The sequence below is a fragment of the Thunnus maccoyii genome, chromosome 11 (assembly GCF_910596095.1).
Source record: "Thunnus maccoyii chromosome 11, fThuMac1.1, whole genome shotgun sequence".
NCBI classification, from domain to species: domain Eukaryota; kingdom Metazoa; phylum Chordata; class Actinopteri; order Scombriformes; family Scombridae; genus Thunnus; species Thunnus maccoyii.
Window position 1 is genome coordinate 28,331,222 of NC_056543.1, and position 20,509 is coordinate 28,351,730.

Below are 20,509 nucleotides of genomic sequence, written 5' to 3' on the forward strand. Positions count from 1 at the left end.
GATTGAGAGCGATCGAGCCCCTAAAAAAATGACAAAGCTGTCAGTTTCATGTACTTTTGTCCAAAAAATGCAGTTGAATATAGTTGTAATGATAATTGTATGTTTTACTCGTACATACACAATAGCAGTTCATGGTGACAACAAGAAGCCATCCTTTCTTTTACTGTTTGTATAGATGTGTGATCGATGTGTTATGCCTGAAACACTTCGAGCTCAACACAACATAGGACGACACAACTAGCTAAGAGCCGCCTTTCAGAGGTAAGAGCATAAACTAACTGAACATAAAACGAGCTGCAACAAAGATAGGAAAGCCAACTTCTTATAAAACATATACAGACGCATATCTATATAATACATCTGATTTTATGAGCCACATTTACTCAGAAACGTCTCCACGTGGGTTCAGGAACCACAGATGTACTCGTTTTGTATTAAAGTTGTAGCTGGGCGGGCGGGGTTAGTCGCGAACTGAGTTGATTCCTCCGTCAAACGACACGAACCCCGCCCACTCGGGCATTATAGTGTAACAAAACAAACACTCTTCCGACAAACGTTGACTAGCTTGCTGTAACTAGCTAAAATATACAGAAAAGAAGTTTGTAGTTGGATTATAATTTATTTAATAGCATGTTAGCATATTAGCCACAAGATGGACTATAATCATTTAATATACCTCTACGAGTATTACAGTCAGACCACAGGAGATATAACTATAAAGTCAATATGGTTTAACGTTACCAAAGACACATAGTAAAGCATTAAGATATCATGAGGCAGCACACTAAGGTCGGTGACTATTAACTCACTTTTAAGTGTGTTATACTCTTTTTATTTATTCATTTTCATGTCTTTAACCTTTATTTAACCAGGAAAAGCCTTAAGAGATTAAAAAATCTCTTTTAAAGAGCGACCTGGCCAAAGCAGGCAGCAACACAATAAACAGAGTTGCAGACATAAAAAACATAGGGCAATAAGAGTCAGTCAAAACATCTGCAGCCAGATGTGTCTGCCTCTATCATTTAGAAGTCATTTAGAATGACTTTAAATGCATCCAGTGAAACCAGCTCCTGAAGATTCAGGTGATTTAGCAACTGATTTCAAGCAGAGGGAGCAGCATACGAAGCAGCATAGGAATAAGTCTTGGGGAGGCAATAACTCCTCATACTTTTCTGCTTAACATAAATCTGTAGGTAAGATGGAAACGGACCAAGAATAGCCTTTATAAATAAGACTATGCCAATGGGTAAGTCTACGGGTGGACAAAGCAGACCATCCAACCCGAGCATACAAAGAGCAATGATGAGTAAGGGCTTTAAGATTTGTAATAAACCTCATTGCTCCATAGTACAGCACAGACATAAAGGTGGCAGCAACATGTCTCCTTTTGGCCTGGAAGGGAAAGCAGGACTTGTTTCTAAAATAAAAACCCAGTTTCAACTTCAGGTTTTTCACAAATTTCTGAATGTGAGGCTTAAAAGAGAGACGATCATCTAGAACGATTCCTGGATATTCTTATTGAGATACAGACTCAATCTCAGAGCCCTGGAAAGTGGTGATGGATTGAAAGTTCAGTGGCTTTGATTTTGCATTTGAAAACATCCTGAGTTTTGTGTAGTCAGCAGTTTGTGTTTCTGTGTTTAACTAGCTGTGTCAGTAAAGCACAGTTCTTAACAAATGTGCAATTTGCAGAATGTACCAATTATCAAGTCTATTCAAAAACCATAATATATATTCTATAATTACCAAAATGTGTGGATACTTATGTGCACTTTTAGTCTCTTTAGGTTTGGTCCATGTGTGGTTTGGGAAAAATCACTGAGTTCCAATTAAGTCAAACACTTCTGCCACAGCATATGATAATATTTTAGACAATAATTTGCCTCTGACATTGTGACAATAGTTTGGTGAAGACTCTTTACTCTTTCAACATGACAGAGACCTTCTATCATCCTAACAAGTCTCTGCAATGTTCTTGTTTAACAGGGATCAGCGTCACCTTGAGGCTGCTGGTCATGGGTTTGACCAAACAGTACCTGCGCTACGCTGCCAGCGCAGTGTTCGGAATCATCGGCGGTCAGAAAGCCAACATCTCTTATGTGACCCTGCGTGGGGGGGAGAGGGGGCGCTACGTTGCCGTGGCTGCATGTGAACATGTCTTCATCTGGGACATCCGCAAAGCAGAGAAGGTGAGAAGAAGATGTGATTAGGACAGAAGTGGAATGAAAGACAGGACCGGGTGTCGGGCAAAAACATTTGTAGCAACTTTCGGAAGTCCTCGCAACTCAGATTATCTTTAATTCTGTCTTTTCTGTCTCTTTGTCTAGGTCCTGATCCTGCAGGGACAGAAACACGAGGTGACCTTTCTCTGCGCCTCACCTGATGGCGTCCATATCGCCGTGGGTTACGAGGACGGCGCTGTGCGGATTTTCAGCCTCCTGAACGGCGAGAGCAACGTCTCCTTTAACGGCCATAAGTCCGCTGTCACCGTCATACACTATGACACGCTGGGAGCACGGCTCGTCACTGGTTCCAAGGTAAATCAGGAGGGTTTGGACTCGGTCATAGTTTGGGTTTGTGTTTTAAAACGTTCACATGTTTAAATCTACACATGGGGATGGTGTGTTGAGGAGACGGCAGCCTTTGAGATCAAGATGAGAATGTAGTTACACAGATTATAAAATCAGTAGAGGCTAGAATGGGTTTCAAATGGTTCAGTTTATTCCAACCTGGATTCTGGGCAAGCGATTTTGAATATAGCCTGTTTGTCATTGCATGTATTTATCATGTTATTACCTTTTCCTCCCCCTTCAGGACACAGATGTGATTGTGTGGGACATCATCAATGAGTGTGGTCTGTACAGGCTGAAAGGCCATAAAGACATCATCACACAGGCCTTGTTCCTCAAAGACAAGAACCTCCTGGTCACCAGGTAACACATACTGTTAGATCCTTAAAGCAAACAACAGATTTCTGCCTCTAAAAATCCTGCACTGTTAAACTTGTTATTATAGTTTTACATACACATACATACATGCGTGATCAGTAGGGAGGAGAAGAGGAAATTTCATTCTTAAGCCAAAAAGCAAATGTCCTGGGACCGTATTTAACCTGCTGCCAGACGTTGATGTTGCAGCTCATTGCTCACTAACAGAAATCCAGAAAACTAAATTGATGGCGTGCAATCAAATGTCAAATGTCATGTGTCTGAATTCAGACAATTAGAAGTCTTGCATTATGTATCACTTTCAGCAGCTGTTGCAAAAAATATTCCATATTAAAGAGCTCTTGCCATATTTTGCAGAGCTCCATATTCAGAGATGGAAGTTAGAGCTTTACTTGCACCATCTGTCTGTTTGACCTCATTCAATTTTAGCAAATGAGCACATTACTACTCAGACTTCCATTTGAATTTTATACTAATTTGGGATGATGATATTTCTCATCTGTCGTCACTAAGCATGCTATTACTTTGTATGTGTGGTATTTGTGGCGTTATGTTTCAAACATCATTGTTTCTAAGCAGATACATATAAATTACATAAAAACATCAAATCAAGACCTGCAGTGTTACTAACACAGCTCGTCCCTCTGTGTTCTCTGCTCCTGTGCAGCTCCAAGGACAGCTTTGTGAAGTGGTGGGATCTGGACACACAGCATTGCTTCAAGACTATGGTGGGCCACCGCAGTGAGGTGAGTGGCTACTTACTCTATAAACATTAACATAAAGAAGAGGATGCTTTGTCTGAGGAAGGGTAACAAAAGTTATCTTACTGAAAATGAACAGGATTGTTTACCTGACTGATGTTAAGTGGTGAAGTTAACCTGGATTAGTTAAGCCTTGTTTGTATAACGGGGCTCAGAGGGATATTTCTTAAAGGTGACTCAGAAAAGCAGGTCTGTCTTGAATGAGCCTAAAAAACCAAAGTGATCTGGCTTAATGAAACACCCCTCATGTTACTGAATTTATTGTAAATGCAACCAGTCACTTCTCACACTTTCTAAAACAGAGCTGACATAGTTAAAGTTGCCTGAGTTTTGTCTAAAAAAAAGGTCATTATATTATGTTATATGTGCTGTTGACATTAGGCAGAGGAGAAGGATTGATTCATTTCACTGAATGTTGGTTGATGATTAGTTCACTCTGACTGAGACACAGCGTAATCAGCAGGACTGTACATCTTTAAATTTAAGAGGAATTACTAAAAATGTGAAGTGTGTTTTTTATCTGGACCAGCAGGTTTTTCTATGTGACACTCACACATTTCTACACATCTTCATGGGTTTTAGTTTGTTATAACAAAAAGTGAAATAAATCATGTACTGGACAGTTACATTACAGCTATGTGTGTGTGTGTGTGTGTGTGTGTGTGTGTGTGTGTGTGTGTGTGTGTGTGTGTGTGTGTGTGTGTGTGTGTGTGTGTGTGTGTGTGTGTTAGGTGTGGGGCATGGCGCTGTTGAACCAGGAGAACAGGCTGTTAACAGGTTCAGCAGACAGTGAACTTCGAGCCTGGGACATCAGCTACCTGCAGGAGGTGAGGAAGAACTCAGCTGGACACTTTGTTCTCAACATACAGCAGGATTTGGTGTATATTGAGAACAAAGGTCTGGTTTATTCTCTTTCTGATTTATTTGGAATAAAAAAGAAGAGTCGCTGTCATTTATGGAGACTTTGTCAAAAGTCACATAGAAAGGAAAATGTTTATGTGACAAAAACCAAGCAAGACATATTTCAAAAGTTCTGATAAAACAGATCTCTGTGAGGTTTAAAAGCCAAAAATCCCACCATCAGATGAACTGAATATTAATTCAAACCCTAATTATTAGCCTGTAACAAGGACACCGCTCACATTATAACACTGTAACTGTCTATAACAGGCAGCAGGTGTTGTGCAGTGTAGTCTGTTGATGTTGAACTCTGTCTGTCTTCTTGGGTCCTGCTCAGGAAAAAGCTGAAGGTGAGCCCAAGGTGAAGAAGGGGAAAACTCTGCTGGATGACGACGACGATGATGAAGAGAATGACGAAGAGGTGGATGAGAGTCCTGAAGAGGTATGAGAAATGTCATCAATGCAATGTGTTTTTGGTATATCTGAGACCTTAGTGAAGGAAAAGAAAAGAATGTGCAGTGATTTCTTATGGTTCATGTAAACGGAAGGTGTGTCAAATCTCTTCTGCTTCTCCTCGGCTTTAAACTTTGTCTTCTCTCTCTTTTCCTCAGCGGATCTTGAGTTGTAAGAAAGCGGGCTCCATCCTCAGAGAGGCCAGAGACAGAGTGGTGTCACTGACAACAGACAAGAAGGCCAGAATCATCGCCTGCCACGTGAGTGTTGAAGCGTCTTCGGGTGTGTGAAATAGCAGCAACACACAACGCAGGGAAAGTCAGGATTCCCTCGAGAAACTCAGGAAAAATCCGAATTATTTTCCGCTTGACATAGAAAACAACACAAACATCACACCGACAATGAGAAATCTAAAACTCACATATTTGGTGCGGTTTCTGCTCATTTTTCCTTCGTCCACAAGCATCAGACCACAGATTGACAGCACCAGCGCACAGAAAAGCTTTATAGACCCATTTGTTTGTATTCCGACCACATGACAAGACTGTTTGATGAGATTCACGATTTGTTGGCTAGTTTGTCTTTCCTTAATGTTTTTTGGATTAGTAAAACTGTGAACTGACAAGTTATTTCCTCTCATGCAAGGACAGACACAATAAACATGCTTGATGGCGTTCAGCTGGCTGTCAGCTGTAGTCATTGCGGTGTCTTCAAATGTGCCTCTTCAAGGGTTTGGCTAGCCATTTTTTTTATATTTTTCTTATTGTCAACAACAACAGAGCCAAACCAACAATAAACTCATCCTGGTGCCGTGCGTGTATTCATCGTATTCCTCTCTCCAAATACTGTTAAAATATGTCATTGAGCCACACTGCTGCACTGGGTGACATGTTCCTTCGCCCCTGAAGAGAACAGCACTCTTTAGAGCAGTTTCTAAACAAGCCGTGATAACCGCTCTCTTCAGGGATGAAGGAACATGTCAGCCAGTGCAGCAGCGCAGCTCATTGATGTGTTTTTAATAGTGACTTTGCATATACACACAATACTCGTAAGAAGGATGAGTTCGTTGTCGGTTCGGCTCCGCAAATGAGATTTGTCGACAACAAGAAAAACATAGATGATCGCCAGCCACATCCTTTAAGTATTAACGATAAGACAAGACATGAGGCCAGCCGATAGAGCCGTGTCGGTTAATTGAAGTCGGCTTTGGATTCAACGCAGCCCGTGTTTATCATCAAATGCATGATTGATATTTTATACACAGGCAATAAATGCTTTATGTCAAACATCAGACATCTGTCACCCCACTCATCAGGGCAATGATTCAGTCCTGGAGCTCTTCACTGTGCTGTCAGAGGAGGAAGTGCAGAAGAAAATGACAAAGAAGCTGAAGAAAGCTAAAAAGAAGGCAGCCAAGTAAGAACATGAAAGATCTGTATTTCTGTTTAGTCTCATGTCCTTTATTACTGTTCATTACTGTATGTAAATGTATAACAGCACATTACTTTTAATACTTCTACTGTCCATCTGTCTGTATCGCCTCTACTGCTGATACCAACAAAATATCTTCTACTGCTACTTGATTATCTGCTAAGTTGTGCTAATAATACTGCTGCCTCTCTTACTTCTACTACTACTGTTATGCCTTCTACTACTAATTTAAGTACTTAATCAACCAAAGCAGCTACTTCTGCCCCTGCTGTGCTATATTATTAATATTATTATAGCCATACTGGTGTGAAAGTGTGAGCATGTTGTGTGCCCCCTGCTGTAGGACTCAGGATGATACAGGTGAGGAGGCAGAGGAGCCGGTTGTGGAGAGGATGCTGAAGGACGAGATCATCAGACTGACCAACATCAAGGCCTCTGCCAAGATCAGGTCAGTAATATTTTAAATTAAACAACATTAGGCCCTCAAAAGCACAATCATTCCTCCAAACTAGACTCATAAAGCCACTAGCTGCATACTAACTCCCCAACCTCCTCACACACATGTTCTCTGTCCTCTCAGATGGGTGGAGTGTCTGTCATGTGCGGGCGGCGAGCTGAAGGTGGCGCTGTTGCTGCAGAACAACACCATTGAGACCTACAGCCTGAAGACCACAGACAAAACCCCCACAGCCAATAAGACGGCTCGCCTCACCCTCGGCGGCCACCGCACCGACGTCCGCACGCTGGCCTTCAGCTCCGACAACCTGGCCGTCCTGTCCGCCTCCGGAGACACAGTCAAAGTGTGGAACAGGTGAAACTGCTTCAAAGTGTTTTTATCGGTTTTGTCACATTCTTCACAAGAGACGTCGCTGGCATTGATTGGCTGTCTAACACGATGACCCCATCCCACGTCCACAGGTCGACTCTGCAGGTGATTCGCACCATGGCCTGTGAATACGCCCTCTGCTCCCTCTTTGTGCCTGGAGACAGACAGATCATTCTGGGAACTAAGGTATTCATGGCTGTAGACGTTTTGACCTGTTAAGAGAAATTTGTCTGGGTTCATTCAATGTGTTCACTGACTCTTGTTTTCCTGTCAGAGTGGTAAGCTGCAGATCTTTGAGTTGGCCTCAGGAAGCCTCCTGGAGACCATAGATGCCCATAACGGAGCCCTGTGGTCCCTCTGCCTGGCTCCAGACCAGGTATACCTGAGTGCATACAGCCCTCTGTCTGTCTTTGCCTCACCATGTTACACCTTTGCATTATTCAGATCTTCTAACTGTATGCACTGGCTATTTCCTGTGGTTTTTTTCATTTGTCGTGTGCATGTGTGTGTCATTCCTCTAGAGGGGGATCGTGACAGGAGGTGCAGACAAGACCGTGAAGTTCTGGGAGTTTGAGCTGATCAAAGACCAGGGGACCAGCCAGAAGTAGGTCACCACCTCCTTCCATGTTCAGAAGTCTGTGTGGTTCATTTAGGATGATCTTGGACAGAGACTCAGTGGATCTCAAAGTCTTACTTGGTTACAACAGAGATCTTTCCAGATTTTTCCTTACAGGAGAAATCTTTATTAAATTGTTTTTCATGCTAAAAAGAGTCTTTACTACATGTTTTATTGATATGAATAGTTGGGGTAGCCCTCACATAACTGACCCCAGCGCGTCAGTTATGTGAGTGAATACTTAGTCTAACTAACTACTACTGTATGTGATATCGTGTCAGATAATAGTGTGTGTTTGTGTGATGCAGGAGGCTGACAGTGAAACACATGCGCACTCTGCAGCTGGAGGAAGACGTCCTGTGTGTGAAGTTCTCTCCTGATCACAGACTGCTGGCCGTCTCTTTGTTAGACTGCACCGTCAAAGTCTTCTATACAGACACACTGAAGGTGAACACTCACACATAAACCTTCAGTGCACAACATGAGGACTGCCTGTTCTACTTCATAAATAGTGTCATAGATTCTGTTTATACTGTATTAAACATTTCTACCTCTTGCCGTTTCAGTTCTTCCTGTCTCTGTATGGACACAAGCTGCCTGTACTTTGTCTGGACATCTCACATGTGAGTACTCTTAACCTGCAGAAACTGAAAGCTATCAGCTGCTGTTAGGCATTAATAAAGGTGGTAACAATTGTGTATCTGCAGGTCTTGAAAAGTATTTAAAAGCACTGAATTCAGTTCTCTCAAAAAAGGCCTTAGAAGGTATTAAAATGTATAAAAAAAAAGGTTTAGAATATTTTCTCTTGTCTGACATAGACGGTAACATTAGTTATAACTTTTTTCTATGTGGTTGCGGACTGTTGGACGATGTTATTGTGCTACAGGAAACACTGTTTAGGAAGCTCATCATCTTATAATAAGCAAGTGTCAACTTCAGCAAAAACAAAAAGTTATTTTTTAATTGGTCAATACATCCATACATTTACTGGCACTTATTTGGTTTAAGATCACATTAATTGATGCAGTTACATTATTAGGAATTATTGTTATATACAGCTGTGAATTACTGAGAAAACAGTGATATTAATGTCAGTTTGATATGATTGTGAAATCTGTGTAATGTGAGCTGACAATACAGCTGTGTCGTCTATCTTTCATAGTGTTGTTCTTAGTCTCCTGGATATGTGAGAGAATTACACTTATTTACAAATGCAGCTAGATTTTTCTTGGATAATGTCCGATGTCAACAATTGAACAGGAAGACGAATTGTTGGGTTGAAGTCAAAAGTCACTGAGAGCAGCAGGAAGCGTTTTATTTGTTGAGGGAAAAGTTTCACAATGTTTAACAAAAACTTGTTAACTTAATCTTGAGCAGGGGTCAAAGGAATCTCTCGTACCTGCGACTCTAAACCTGGTTGATCATCTTTGAATTGAACTCTGTTACAAACAGAGAGTCATGTAAATCACAAGAAAACTGATCATTGACCCTCAAGTCCTGCCTCCCCGACTCTGACCTCGTGTTTCTTTTAAACCAGGACAACACACTCATCGCCACTGGCTCCGCTGATAGAAACGTGAAAATCTGGGGTTTGGACTTCGGCGACTGTCACCGCTCCATGTTTGCTCATGACGACAGGTAACACCCAACAACACAGACTCACACCAAACAGCCTCGGGGTGTTTGGAACAGTTTTTATCAAATGTATGATGATGAAATCATTTTGCAGGCTGTTGAGTTTCCAGCTCTGACTTCATCTGTTGTGGTCAGGGACTCTGATCCATGTCCTGTTAACTCGGCCTGCCCTGTGATCTCACACCAGCTGCTCTTTCATCTCACAGCTCATCTGTGTTCTCATGGATCATCTCACCTTCTGTCCTTGGTGTTTTTTCTTTTCCTCTCTCTGTATTTATTTTTCTCTAATTGTCTGCGTTGCTTGTTTTGTCATTTTTACTATGTTTTATCCATCAGCTGGAATAACTTCCTCTCCCTTCTCTCACTGTTTTTTTTGTTCTCTGCAGCGTCATGTTCCTCCAGTTTGTCCCCAAGACTCACCTGTTCTTCACAGCAGGAAAGGACAAGAAGATCAAACAGTGGGACGCTGACAAGTTTGAGCTTATCCAGACGCTCGAGGTGATTGTTTTCTCCTTATCCTTGATGTTTGGAGTCCAGTGGCTTAGCCCATGTGTACTCTGGGAGCGTTGCTTCACATCTTAAACGCCGTAATGCAAAAAGGGCCGCACCTCACTTGTCAGCTGTATAGCAGATTTGTCATAATAGATTAGATACATTTGAACGCATGCTGGCTAAATCATAATGGTTAATCGTAAGGTGACCCTGAATGTCTTCACAAAAACAGTCAGTGTGACATTCGGCTGTCTTCTCTGCCTCAAAGGGTCACCATCGGGAGGTTTGGTGTCTGACCATCAGCCCCAACGGTGACCATATTGTGTCGTCATCCCATGACAAGTCCCTGCGCCTGTGGGAGAGGACCAGGGAGCCCATCATCCTGGAGGAGGAGCGTGAAATGGTGAGGTGGAGGACAGGGTTGACAAATGATTTGACAGTTAATCAGATAAATAAACTCAAAGACAATTCCTTCAGGTCTGTAAATCACCCTGTTTTTTGTTCTCACAGGAGCGAGAAGCAGAGTTTGAGGAGAGCATGGCCAAAGGAGATATGCCTGTGGTGAGCGCTCAGTTTCCAATTTCCGGACCTCATCGGCGTCTTTATACTTTCCACCAGACATTACCTGTGTTTGAATAATGAAGCTTCACACTGCCCTGTTTCAAGCAAGGCAGCATTGAGATTGTGGTGGTGTGGATGGGTCAAATCCAGATTTGACATGAGCATTACTTTATTATGCTCAGATGTCCAAGTTTTTTCATGCCGCCTAAATAACAGTTTGACATGGCGTCATTCTCACCAGGACACACGAGCTAAATGAAAGAAAATTACAAAAAACAAAAGCTGTACGTCTGTTGTATGAGATGGATTTAAGTGAGGCATTGACTTGTTTCAATCTGTTGGTTGTTTGTACAGGTGCCTGGAGAGACTCAAGGAGAAGCAGCACCAGCTGGCAAGAAGACCGTTGAAACAGTCAAAGCTGTGAGTTCACTTCACCTCTTATAGTCAGAAGCAATGGTTTTGTTGTCTGCTGTTTCTGTGACTGACATTCTTCACCGTCCTGTGCCACAAACTCCTTCAGTCTTCATAGACGACCTATGAATGAGAAGTTCTCCGTGTTCTTCGCTGATGTCCTTGCTGTTATGTGATTTTCTATACAGGCAGAGCGGATCATGGAGGCTCTGGAGCTTTACAAAGATGAAGAAAGGAAGATGGAAGAGCATAAATATGCTTGTAGGAGAGAGGGCAAAGAGGTAGATACATTATCCAGATATCCTACTTTCTACAACCTCTGTGTGACACTAATACACTGCTGCTCCCCGTCCTAGAGGCATGGGGTGTGGAGCAAACATCTTAGTTAAGTAATGCCGGGCAGATGCTGAATGAGGGGACTTATCCAGCAGCTGCAACTGCACTGATAAAACATCACAGATTAATCTTATCTTACTGTGATGTTGCAACTTGTACTCCCAAAACATATGAATGATTTAAAAAACTTTGGATGGATTTCCGTTGTTTATGGAAGCAAAATCAAAAACTTTCTTTCAGTGTGATCAGTTTATGTAATTTTAAGTATGGTTTATTTAATAAATTTGACAAACGGCTGATGTTTTGCAGCTACCTCCGCCGAATCCCAACCCTATTCTTGTGGCCTTTGGAAATGTTTCAGTAAGTGATGAAGAATATACGAAAGATCGAATGTATTGCATGAGTTTTCAGTTGTAGGTAACTCTGTCTCTGTCCTTCTTGCAGCCGTCTCGCTACGTTTTAGATGTCATAAAGAAGGTCAGATCCAGGTGAGGTGTGAGTCCAGAGTGACTGGACTAAATGTACCGTGTCTCTCTGACTTCATTCAGCTGCTAACTAACATTTGCAGTGCATTTTGTATATGAATACACTCAATGGGTTTTTCTTTGTGTGTGTTGTGATGATCAGCGAGCTGGAGGTGTCTCTGTTGGTGTTACCGTTCCCTTACGTCCCCGAGCTGCTGACGCTATTTAACAGCTTCATCCAGCAGGGCCTGGAGGTGGAGCTGGTCTGCCGCTGCCTTTTCTTCCTGCTCAAGTAAGTTCAACCCGGGTGTGTAAAAGACAAAGGTGATTTGTGTTCAGTAGTGCAAAGAAATGATGAGAAATACATGGACAGCTTTGGTGGTCAGACATAGAATGAACAGAAGAAAACTGTTGAAAATGGAAAAAGTTGATACATTTTAAGAAGCTTTTTCACCTATCATACCACCTAAAAGCTTGTATGTTTTGTTGGTTATCAGCTCCTCGTTGAGAACAATAAAGAAAGCTTTGGCATTAAAAACTGCAGAGTTTCAGCTGACTCCTGTCTGGTTACAAGCATGCACAGCCATCAGTGAATGTATGAGGCATGTGTTTGACTGAGAAATACAGTTATCTTATTAACATAACAACATAATTCATTGACAAAAAAACTAAAACATAGAAGGAAATAAAATCTTATTTCACAGTTCAGGTTATTTCTGCATGGTATAATATATTAGAGAATATGATTTAATGAATCATTTAATTTAATCCAATTTAAGGAATTTGAAGATGCAGGATTAAAGAGGCTTCTATTTCTTTAAATAATAAGACCTTGTTGATGTCCATAAAAAGAAAAGGGCTGAAGATTCAGCTGCTTCACAGTGGCTACAGGACTGTTAACATTTATATTCATAGCGCAGTGATCTGGTCATTCAGTGTTTGAGAACAGAAATATTGATCAATAAATCTTGTCCACTGTTTTTCCAGAGTTGGTAGAGCAAATATTATTATTATTATATAAACCTGCACAAGTTGCCATGGAATCATCTGCTGTATACAGTTTCGGACTGAGCTGACATCATTGTTTCTTTCTCTCTAGGATCCATTTTGGCCAGATCTCCAGTAACCAGATGCTGCTGTCTGTCATAGATGAGCTACGGACCAATACTCTATCAAAAGTTCGCGAAATTAGAGTAAGTAACATCTGGAAAAAGCTGTTCATCTTTTAGACCAGACCAGAGAACAACATCTTCATCACACCTCTACTTTTCCTCTTTCAGGACTTGATGGGCTTCAACAGCGCCGCCCTGCAGTTCCTCCAGCGGGAGATCGAGAGCAAAGAGGATGTGATGTTCTTCAGCGACGCCACGGGGCAACTCCAGGAGAAGAAGAAGAAGAGGAGGAAGAGGGAGCGAGCCATCCTCACCATCGCTTGAATCAAAATGGACATTTTTGACTGTTTGTGTATAAACATCCACTCCCCCCATCTCCTCCCAGCTGTGTTCCAGGAGGATCACGCTGTCGGTTTCTGAATGTTATGAGATCCTGATAGGATGTAACACATGTTCAATAACATGCTTCGTTTCACAAACTGTGTCTCGAGTTTTTCTCACTGTATGTCAAGTTTTATAGGGGCTTTCAAGATAAAAATAAATTCTCCACTGCAGAGAGAAATGTGGTGTGTGTGTATATACAGCAGTTCTCTCTGCAGCTTTAGGTCTCTTATAAAACACATCCATGCATGGTTAAGCTTTACATAGATACATGTCATGTTTCAAGCTGTACTAGTACTCCCTCAATGATCACCACACATGGAGGATAGGTATGATTTAAGCTAGTTTCTGTCCTAGGGGCCTAAAGGGAGTATTTCAGGTCTGGAGCCAAAACAGGTAAAGAGTGTTAGGACATGGCGGGGGTTTTGAAACCTGTCAGAGAACACCTGAGCTCTAGACCACCAGGTTGCGACCGCTCTGTCCCACACAGCAAGTCTCGAGCTAGTCTTAAGAAAAAGCTCTCCTGTTCCCTGTTGGCCTCGCTGCAACCAGCCACCACTGAAATCAGGGAGATGTGGCTTGACTTTACAGCCCTTGTAACTTAGCCTGAATTTATAGGCCTAAGGCCTCGTAGATGTGGTAAAAATATTTCATAGCAGGGGAGAAAATGTTGCTTCTCAGTTTTCAGCTCTTTCTCTCACTCAAATGCGAACAGCATACGTTATGGAGTGTCTAGCCCTCTAATCCTGCGACCTTTAAAAAAGTTTCACACCCACATCAGACACTTAATGTTCCACAAGTGTGTTTATTTCCTGACCGTGGGGCACTGTGGAATAATGAAATGAACCCTTTAAAACACCTCTCGCTCACTGTTCATGTTTTAATCTCATGGTGGACAAAAAACAAATTAACTCTGTATTTACAGGGCTGTAAAAAAAGGGGGCCAGCAGCACTTTATAGGGCTGGATTTGGTCTCAAGGCTGTAAATGTCACACCTCCCAAAATTAAAAATTCTTCAGTAAAATCCCAGACTGCACTCTCACACTCTTGCACAACACTGACACCGTATTAGCACCCAACAGCAGTTAAATTAATCATAAACTGTGTTTGAAAAGGGAAAACGCAACGATGAAGTGGAGAACTTGAATCTACAACTGTGTTTCACCGTAATTTGTGCTAAATGTGAAAATAACTATGTGGCATTTCAGTGAACACATATTGAGTTGTAGATCAGTAGGAGATAATAGTTCAGCATTTTTCAATGGCTCATGCAATATCTGGATATAAAATCCCACAGCAGTATTTTCTGGGTGTGTTGTGCTCAGTAACAGCCTGACGCAGTGTAAATGAAACATTAACAGCATTTCTCCCATCTGTGCTGTTCCTGCAAACAGTCCTGACTTTATTGTTCATCTGAGCTTTTTTTCTTTTTTCTTTTTTTTTTTTTTTTTTACAGCTTTTTTCTCTGAAGGTTAGTGTACCTGCGAGCAAATTACTGCATAGCTTTACTTTGATCAAGAACAGGTCTGTTAATTACATTTCAGTCTCATGGGTGTAACTTTGCCACAAAGTAGGTACACAGTGAGTGGTCATGTCAGGCCTCAGAATTAATTGTGTTTGACAGATACTTCAGTCATATAGTGAACCTAAAATACCATAAACTGTATATTTACAGTATATAGCAGCTCGACTCAGAAACAAATTACTTTGAACCTTTTTTATATCAAGACAATACTGGTCAATCTACATGTGTAATTGAGGCCTGTATGATCATCATGTATGCTGCAGGTGTTGGATTACGAGATCACCACATCATTTCTCAATTATTAAAGTAAGTGTGGTCGATGCACTTGGAGGTTCAACGCTGTCAGCAAATCTAATCAAGAAAAAGTCACCAGAAAAGCGTGAATAATCTCATAATGCAATCACCAAACATGTAAAATAAAACATGGTTTGTTCACACTTTACTTCCTCTGGAGTCTAGGATTCCTTGGCTTCTCTTTATCTTGTCTCATGTGGCTTTTTACCCAAATTAATTTTTTAAAACCAAAAAAATAATGACAGCAGTGCATGTGGCCCCAGTGGGTCAGAGGAGAGAGGAGTGCACTTATTTCACACGAACTGTTCCATTTTTCTACAAAAACCTGCTCCCCTATGCTGTCATAATCACTTGGAAGATGCTATAAAATACTCTGCCAATACAAAAATTCTAAACACGAGGGCTTTAAAAGATAATTACTTGGCAGGTTTGTTTTTTGTGGCTGTAAAATCAGCCCTTTTCTAAACCCTTGCAGCAAGAAGGACATGGTTTTCTTTCCATTTCTGTGTGGAGGTTTTGTATCATTTAAATATTTGCCTGGGCTGGAGTGGAGATCTCTATGTGAGGTGGAGACACTTAAATTTAGATGGTTGTCTGTCAGCAGTGTGCTGATATCGTTTGATGTTTTGCCCTGTTCCTTTTTGTGAAGAGTTTCCATATTGACTCCACATTTGCAGGCTTTAATTCCCTTAAATTTTGACTCAGTCTTAAAAGTTTTAAATACATTTAAATGCCACGTTGTCAGTAGATGTTGGAAGTGTGCTATTGTTCAGATAAGCCCAGTCATACAGATGTTTTGTTAAAAGGTTGTTTCATTTTTGGTCTTATTTCAAGGGTGAAAAGACAATAAACTGTTTACAACTCTGAATAGTCTGTCTTTCAGTCACTAGATGGCAGTCTTGACTTTTACTAAAACTGGCGCCAGGTTGTCTTTTCTGGTATCTGGGCTCATATCCTGTTCCATGTTTGGAGCTTACAGGCCTCCTGCCACCTGCTGCAGCGCTCAGCCCATAATGGTTGAGAGTCGGACACAGTCCAGCACTGGCTGCCGTCCACAAGTCAGAGATACTCTGGGCAGAGTTAGTCATCTCTGCACTAATATCCACACATGGCATCACTGGCACTTTTAGTGCTGATCAGCGCTGAGCCACGAGCCACACTTTTCTACAGCCGCCATGTTTGTTAGTTAAAGGAGCACTCCTACAATGAAATTAAAGCATCAAATACTCACCACCTGTAAGTGGCTCTAGGAGGTTAGAAGCTCCTTTGCTTAGAGAGGGTATTTGATACTAAAAAGCAGAGCATTCCTTTAAAGTAAGGATCTAGATCTTCCTTCAAACTTTACACATTAAGAACAAACATGAAGATTTTTTTTTATTTTTGTTGCCCTGCTCTTATTGCAGTAGTGTTATCATAATGCACTTTCCAGAAATCACCTGCCAATCAAACAGTGCCATCTTTTACTTGTATTTTCTATAATTTCTGTCATAACTCATGCTAACTATCTGGTTCATTTACTATCTGGTTCATTTTCTGTATATTCCAAACAGACTGAACATGTAAAGCACGTCACTTCCTGTGTTACAGATTACTTACTTGCAGGAGCTACCAGGCAACAACTGTTAGTGTCTAGAATGTGCGATGCCTCTATACCGAGTATAGTGTGTTATTTTACAGCCAGTATTTGCATTACACTTTGATGGACAGGTGATAGTATTACTTTATGTGGTCGACACTGCTATAGTCTGTCATCATATGGTCTGCATGACATTATATACTGCAGGATATGATCAACCCCTAGCTGCTGACTTGATTTGGTGGTGTCTATAGCTGGTGAATGTGATATGAGCTATAAATGTGTATGACCCATACTTGAGATAGATATTGTTGGCAGTGACAGGCCTCCTGTTACAGCTGCAGTATTCTTCTGTTCAACAGTTTGCACTCTGAATGCAACTCTGAAACTGAAGTGAACAACACAGAAGAGAGCTATGTGTCTATACTATTTTTATACATGTAGTTGTAATTATATAATATATATTATGCAATTAACATGAAACATGTCCGGTATCTAATTTTGTATTTTTAGTTCACAATTCATTTTACAATTCACTACATTTAGGGTATGCCATGTTAGAATACAGAGTGTAAATTAATTAATATTACATGAAAAAATTAAGGAAAAATTACTGTTATATATGTATATATCTATATATATATATATATATATATAGATATATATATAACAGTAAAATTATCTTGTAGCACAGCAGGAAGTGATGTTTGTAGTTTACTGTTAAAAATCTAAAGAGTGAATAATATTAATGGCTTGTTTAAAATGTTAATCAAAAAGCTTGCTGTTGGTTCAAATGTCACTTTTTGTAGCTTAAATCATAATTACTTTGAGTCTACATTTTTTGAATAATTCAGACTGACCAAATAGACAAATAACATTTCAAGGATAAGAATGGTGATATTCTCTATTTTCCTTACTATCAGCCACAAACCCTCTTTTTTTCACTTGGTTGGCAGTAGTTTGGGTTTTCAATTTTTATGTTTTTCATTAGATAAGGTGGTTGCTTTGACTGATAAACTGATGGACCTTATAATATATATATTGTTATATGATGATGTGATAGCCTTTGCACAGTTTGTGGACTTTCTTGAGCACCAGATGTGTATTAACCTGCAGCTGAAAATATTGCCCTATAAATGCACCATTTCCTCCCGTCTGAAAGAACTTGTTAAAAACAACAGTGTCCAGCTGTTTAAAGAAATTAGTATGCATTTTTAAAATTTAACCTATATATATTTGTGATCCATTTTTTCAGAATTGAAGTCTTCAGCAGGACTGAATAGTCTTGGGGCTGAGAGGTACACACAGGGTAGAGAAGTCAGACAGTACTGAGAGACAAACTAACGCTTTGTCTTTTCATGGGATTTGTTGACAACAAGAAAGAAGAATATCAGCAGACTTATCCTTTAAATGGTTTAAACCAATGCACGAAACCTGGTTCATGTTGATCTTACAGTTACAGTAATTCTAGACATTTAAAAGTTGTCATAAATTATTCTATAAAATGCCAAATGTTTTTGCGGGTTTTATGAGCATTGGCAATTTGATGTCAATGTGAAATTACCTAAAAAAAATATTTCACCTTCCTCATTCAGTAAAGACTTTGTGTCTGACCTTCTAAACGTATGAAACCTTGTTGAATCCACAAAGGAAGAAAATCTATAGCAACAATAACACCACTTTTCTTTGTTCCCTAGAAATGTTGAATGTATATGGTTTTGAGGGAAATATACAGTATTTCTTAAAAATTTTACCAACGTTACGAGCCTAGTTTTACATTTCCAATAATTATTTCCTAGTAATTTATGCAAATTGAATTTACAGCTCTACCTTTGACATTTCGCTGTAGCTGTGAGAAAGCCTTGCGACTCCAAATGTGATTGGTTTCATGTGTTAATTTTATCTCAGGCAATACATCTTCCTACGTGGCAGCAACAAATATATTTCTTCTAACCCTTAAAATTTATTTCATTGAACTAGCCAAGCAGCTCATCAAAATAGCTTCTTGTGTCCAGGAATATTTCCCAGCAGCACATTTTGGTTTGCCTGTCTGCGATGACCTCAGCACCGTCAAAATGGCGTCCAGTTAGACAGCAGAACAGCTTCAACCGACAGGCAGGCCGTCCATCAGTCTGCCAGGCCACCAGTCATCCCACCGACGGGCCTCGTGTTAAATCTGTGTCCAGCACTCATGAATAAGCCCATACCTGAGCTGAGATATGAGGTGGCGGGTCATTCTGATGAGATGCAGTTGTAATGTGGCTGCTGCAGCAGCAGCAGCAGCAGGGTGGGAGGGGTGGGCGGTGGCTGCTGGGCGTTCAGGCAGGCCGGTGAGTGATGAGGTGATGGTGCATGTAAAGCCGGCCAACAGAGCTGACTGGCCACTAACTGAACTGAGCTGAACTGCATAGCTGCACACATACAGCTATGAATGTTTCCTTTCTTAGTGTTTTCTCTGCTTTTTTCCACCCCTCGGCTGTCCTCAAAGACTTTTCACACTCCGTTCCTTGATGTTTGTTGGTGTGACTGCTCTTCTCTTGTCTGTTTGTGGAGTTGAAATTGCTTAAATTGATAATTTTTCTGGGCTGAAAATAAATAAAACCTTTTGGAAAATCAACAATTTTCATCATTATCATCCAAAAACGTTCAAGTCCAAGTCAAATCCATGATTTTCCAAAGGATTTTGATTCTGCATTGAGTGCTAGGACTGTAAAGTCTGGGTTTCCAGAAGTGCAAAGTAAATTAGTTTCCAGAGGTGCAATGAATCCCACAATAAATCTATCAAATTAATCAATAAAAATAATCTCATCTACTCCTGTATAACCGTTCTTTTCCATGTCAAGGTTTTAATAGCGCTCTTGGCTGAAAAAGTCCTCACTGCACGTGTTGAGGGGGTCAGCAGCTCACCTCCTCTCATCTCAGCGGAAGAGGGAAACATGTTTTAATAACCAGAGTCTGCAGAGATCAGGGGAGAGGAAACCATTTTTTTCCTCCCGCCCTGCACCGAGGTCAGCCCTCTATGGGCTGTTACGAAGCCACACACACACACACATACACATATGTACAACACACGTAGGCTCGTAACACTAGAGCACACACACACAGGCATGAAGTTAAGACCAGGCACATAGACCCACATTTTTAGAAAAGCGTAAAATAGACCAAATATATTCGCTTAGGCACGAGACAGCCTAAAAGCCACAAACACATTAGACATATTATCTTATACAAGCCTGCACACACACACACACACACACACTTACAGCCACCGATACCCCTTTTAAGAGCTCTCCCCAGAAATCCACATAGCTGATGTAATTAGTGATTTTAGAGCTCTGCACTTCATATTACAAGTCATAAACAGACATTCAATACTGGGCTTTGAGAGAGCTGTTTATTCTGGAGTTTTATAGTCCACGCAGGACCCTTCTGTGTTTATTCTCCGAGAACAATAATGCCACTATGCTTCTGGTCTGGAATGCTATTCATTTGTCCAATTAAACACAGAAAATAAATACAAAATCGAGCTGACTTGTTCTGCCCCGATTTTGCTCCAAAAACACTTTAACAACGGCACTGGCCTGGGATATTTACAGGGTGGTGTTGGCTGACCGATGAAATGACATGGAGCTGAATGTTTGCTCAAGGCTTAATCTCTGTTATTATCTTAATACACTGTGGCGTAAATGTGGATAAGCAAAGCAAAACACAGATTGTCTGCTAAACTGAAAAGCCTAGAGGAATTGTAGTCTGTTATTCAACTTTAAATTAAGCTTTTTATACTTTT

General features: G+C 40.8%; 1 protein-coding gene across 1 annotated transcript; it reads left to right on the plus strand.

Annotated features, from left to right (window-relative positions):
- The first annotated feature begins 159 nt into the window (after nt 1-159).
- Nucleotides 160-13,508, plus strand: wdr3 (WD repeat domain 3). Its single transcript, XM_042425932.1, has 27 exons — nt 160-261; nt 1,987-2,189; nt 2,328-2,537; nt 2,815-2,933; nt 3,616-3,694; nt 4,441-4,536; nt 4,947-5,051; nt 5,221-5,322; nt 6,378-6,478; nt 6,837-6,941; nt 7,074-7,304; nt 7,412-7,505; nt 7,594-7,695; nt 7,841-7,923; nt 8,244-8,382; nt 8,502-8,558; nt 9,473-9,573; nt 9,957-10,068; nt 10,331-10,465; nt 10,573-10,623; nt 10,978-11,043; nt 11,223-11,315; nt 11,680-11,730; nt 11,815-11,858; nt 11,998-12,126; nt 12,934-13,027; nt 13,115-13,508. Exons 2-27 carry the CDS (start codon nt 2,016-2,018, stop codon nt 13,268-13,270), a joined length of 2,829 nt encoding a protein of 942 aa, XP_042281866.1. The 5' UTR covers nt 160-261; nt 1,987-2,015; the 3' UTR covers nt 13,271-13,508.
- The last annotated feature ends 7,001 nt before the right edge of the window (nt 13,509-20,509 follow it).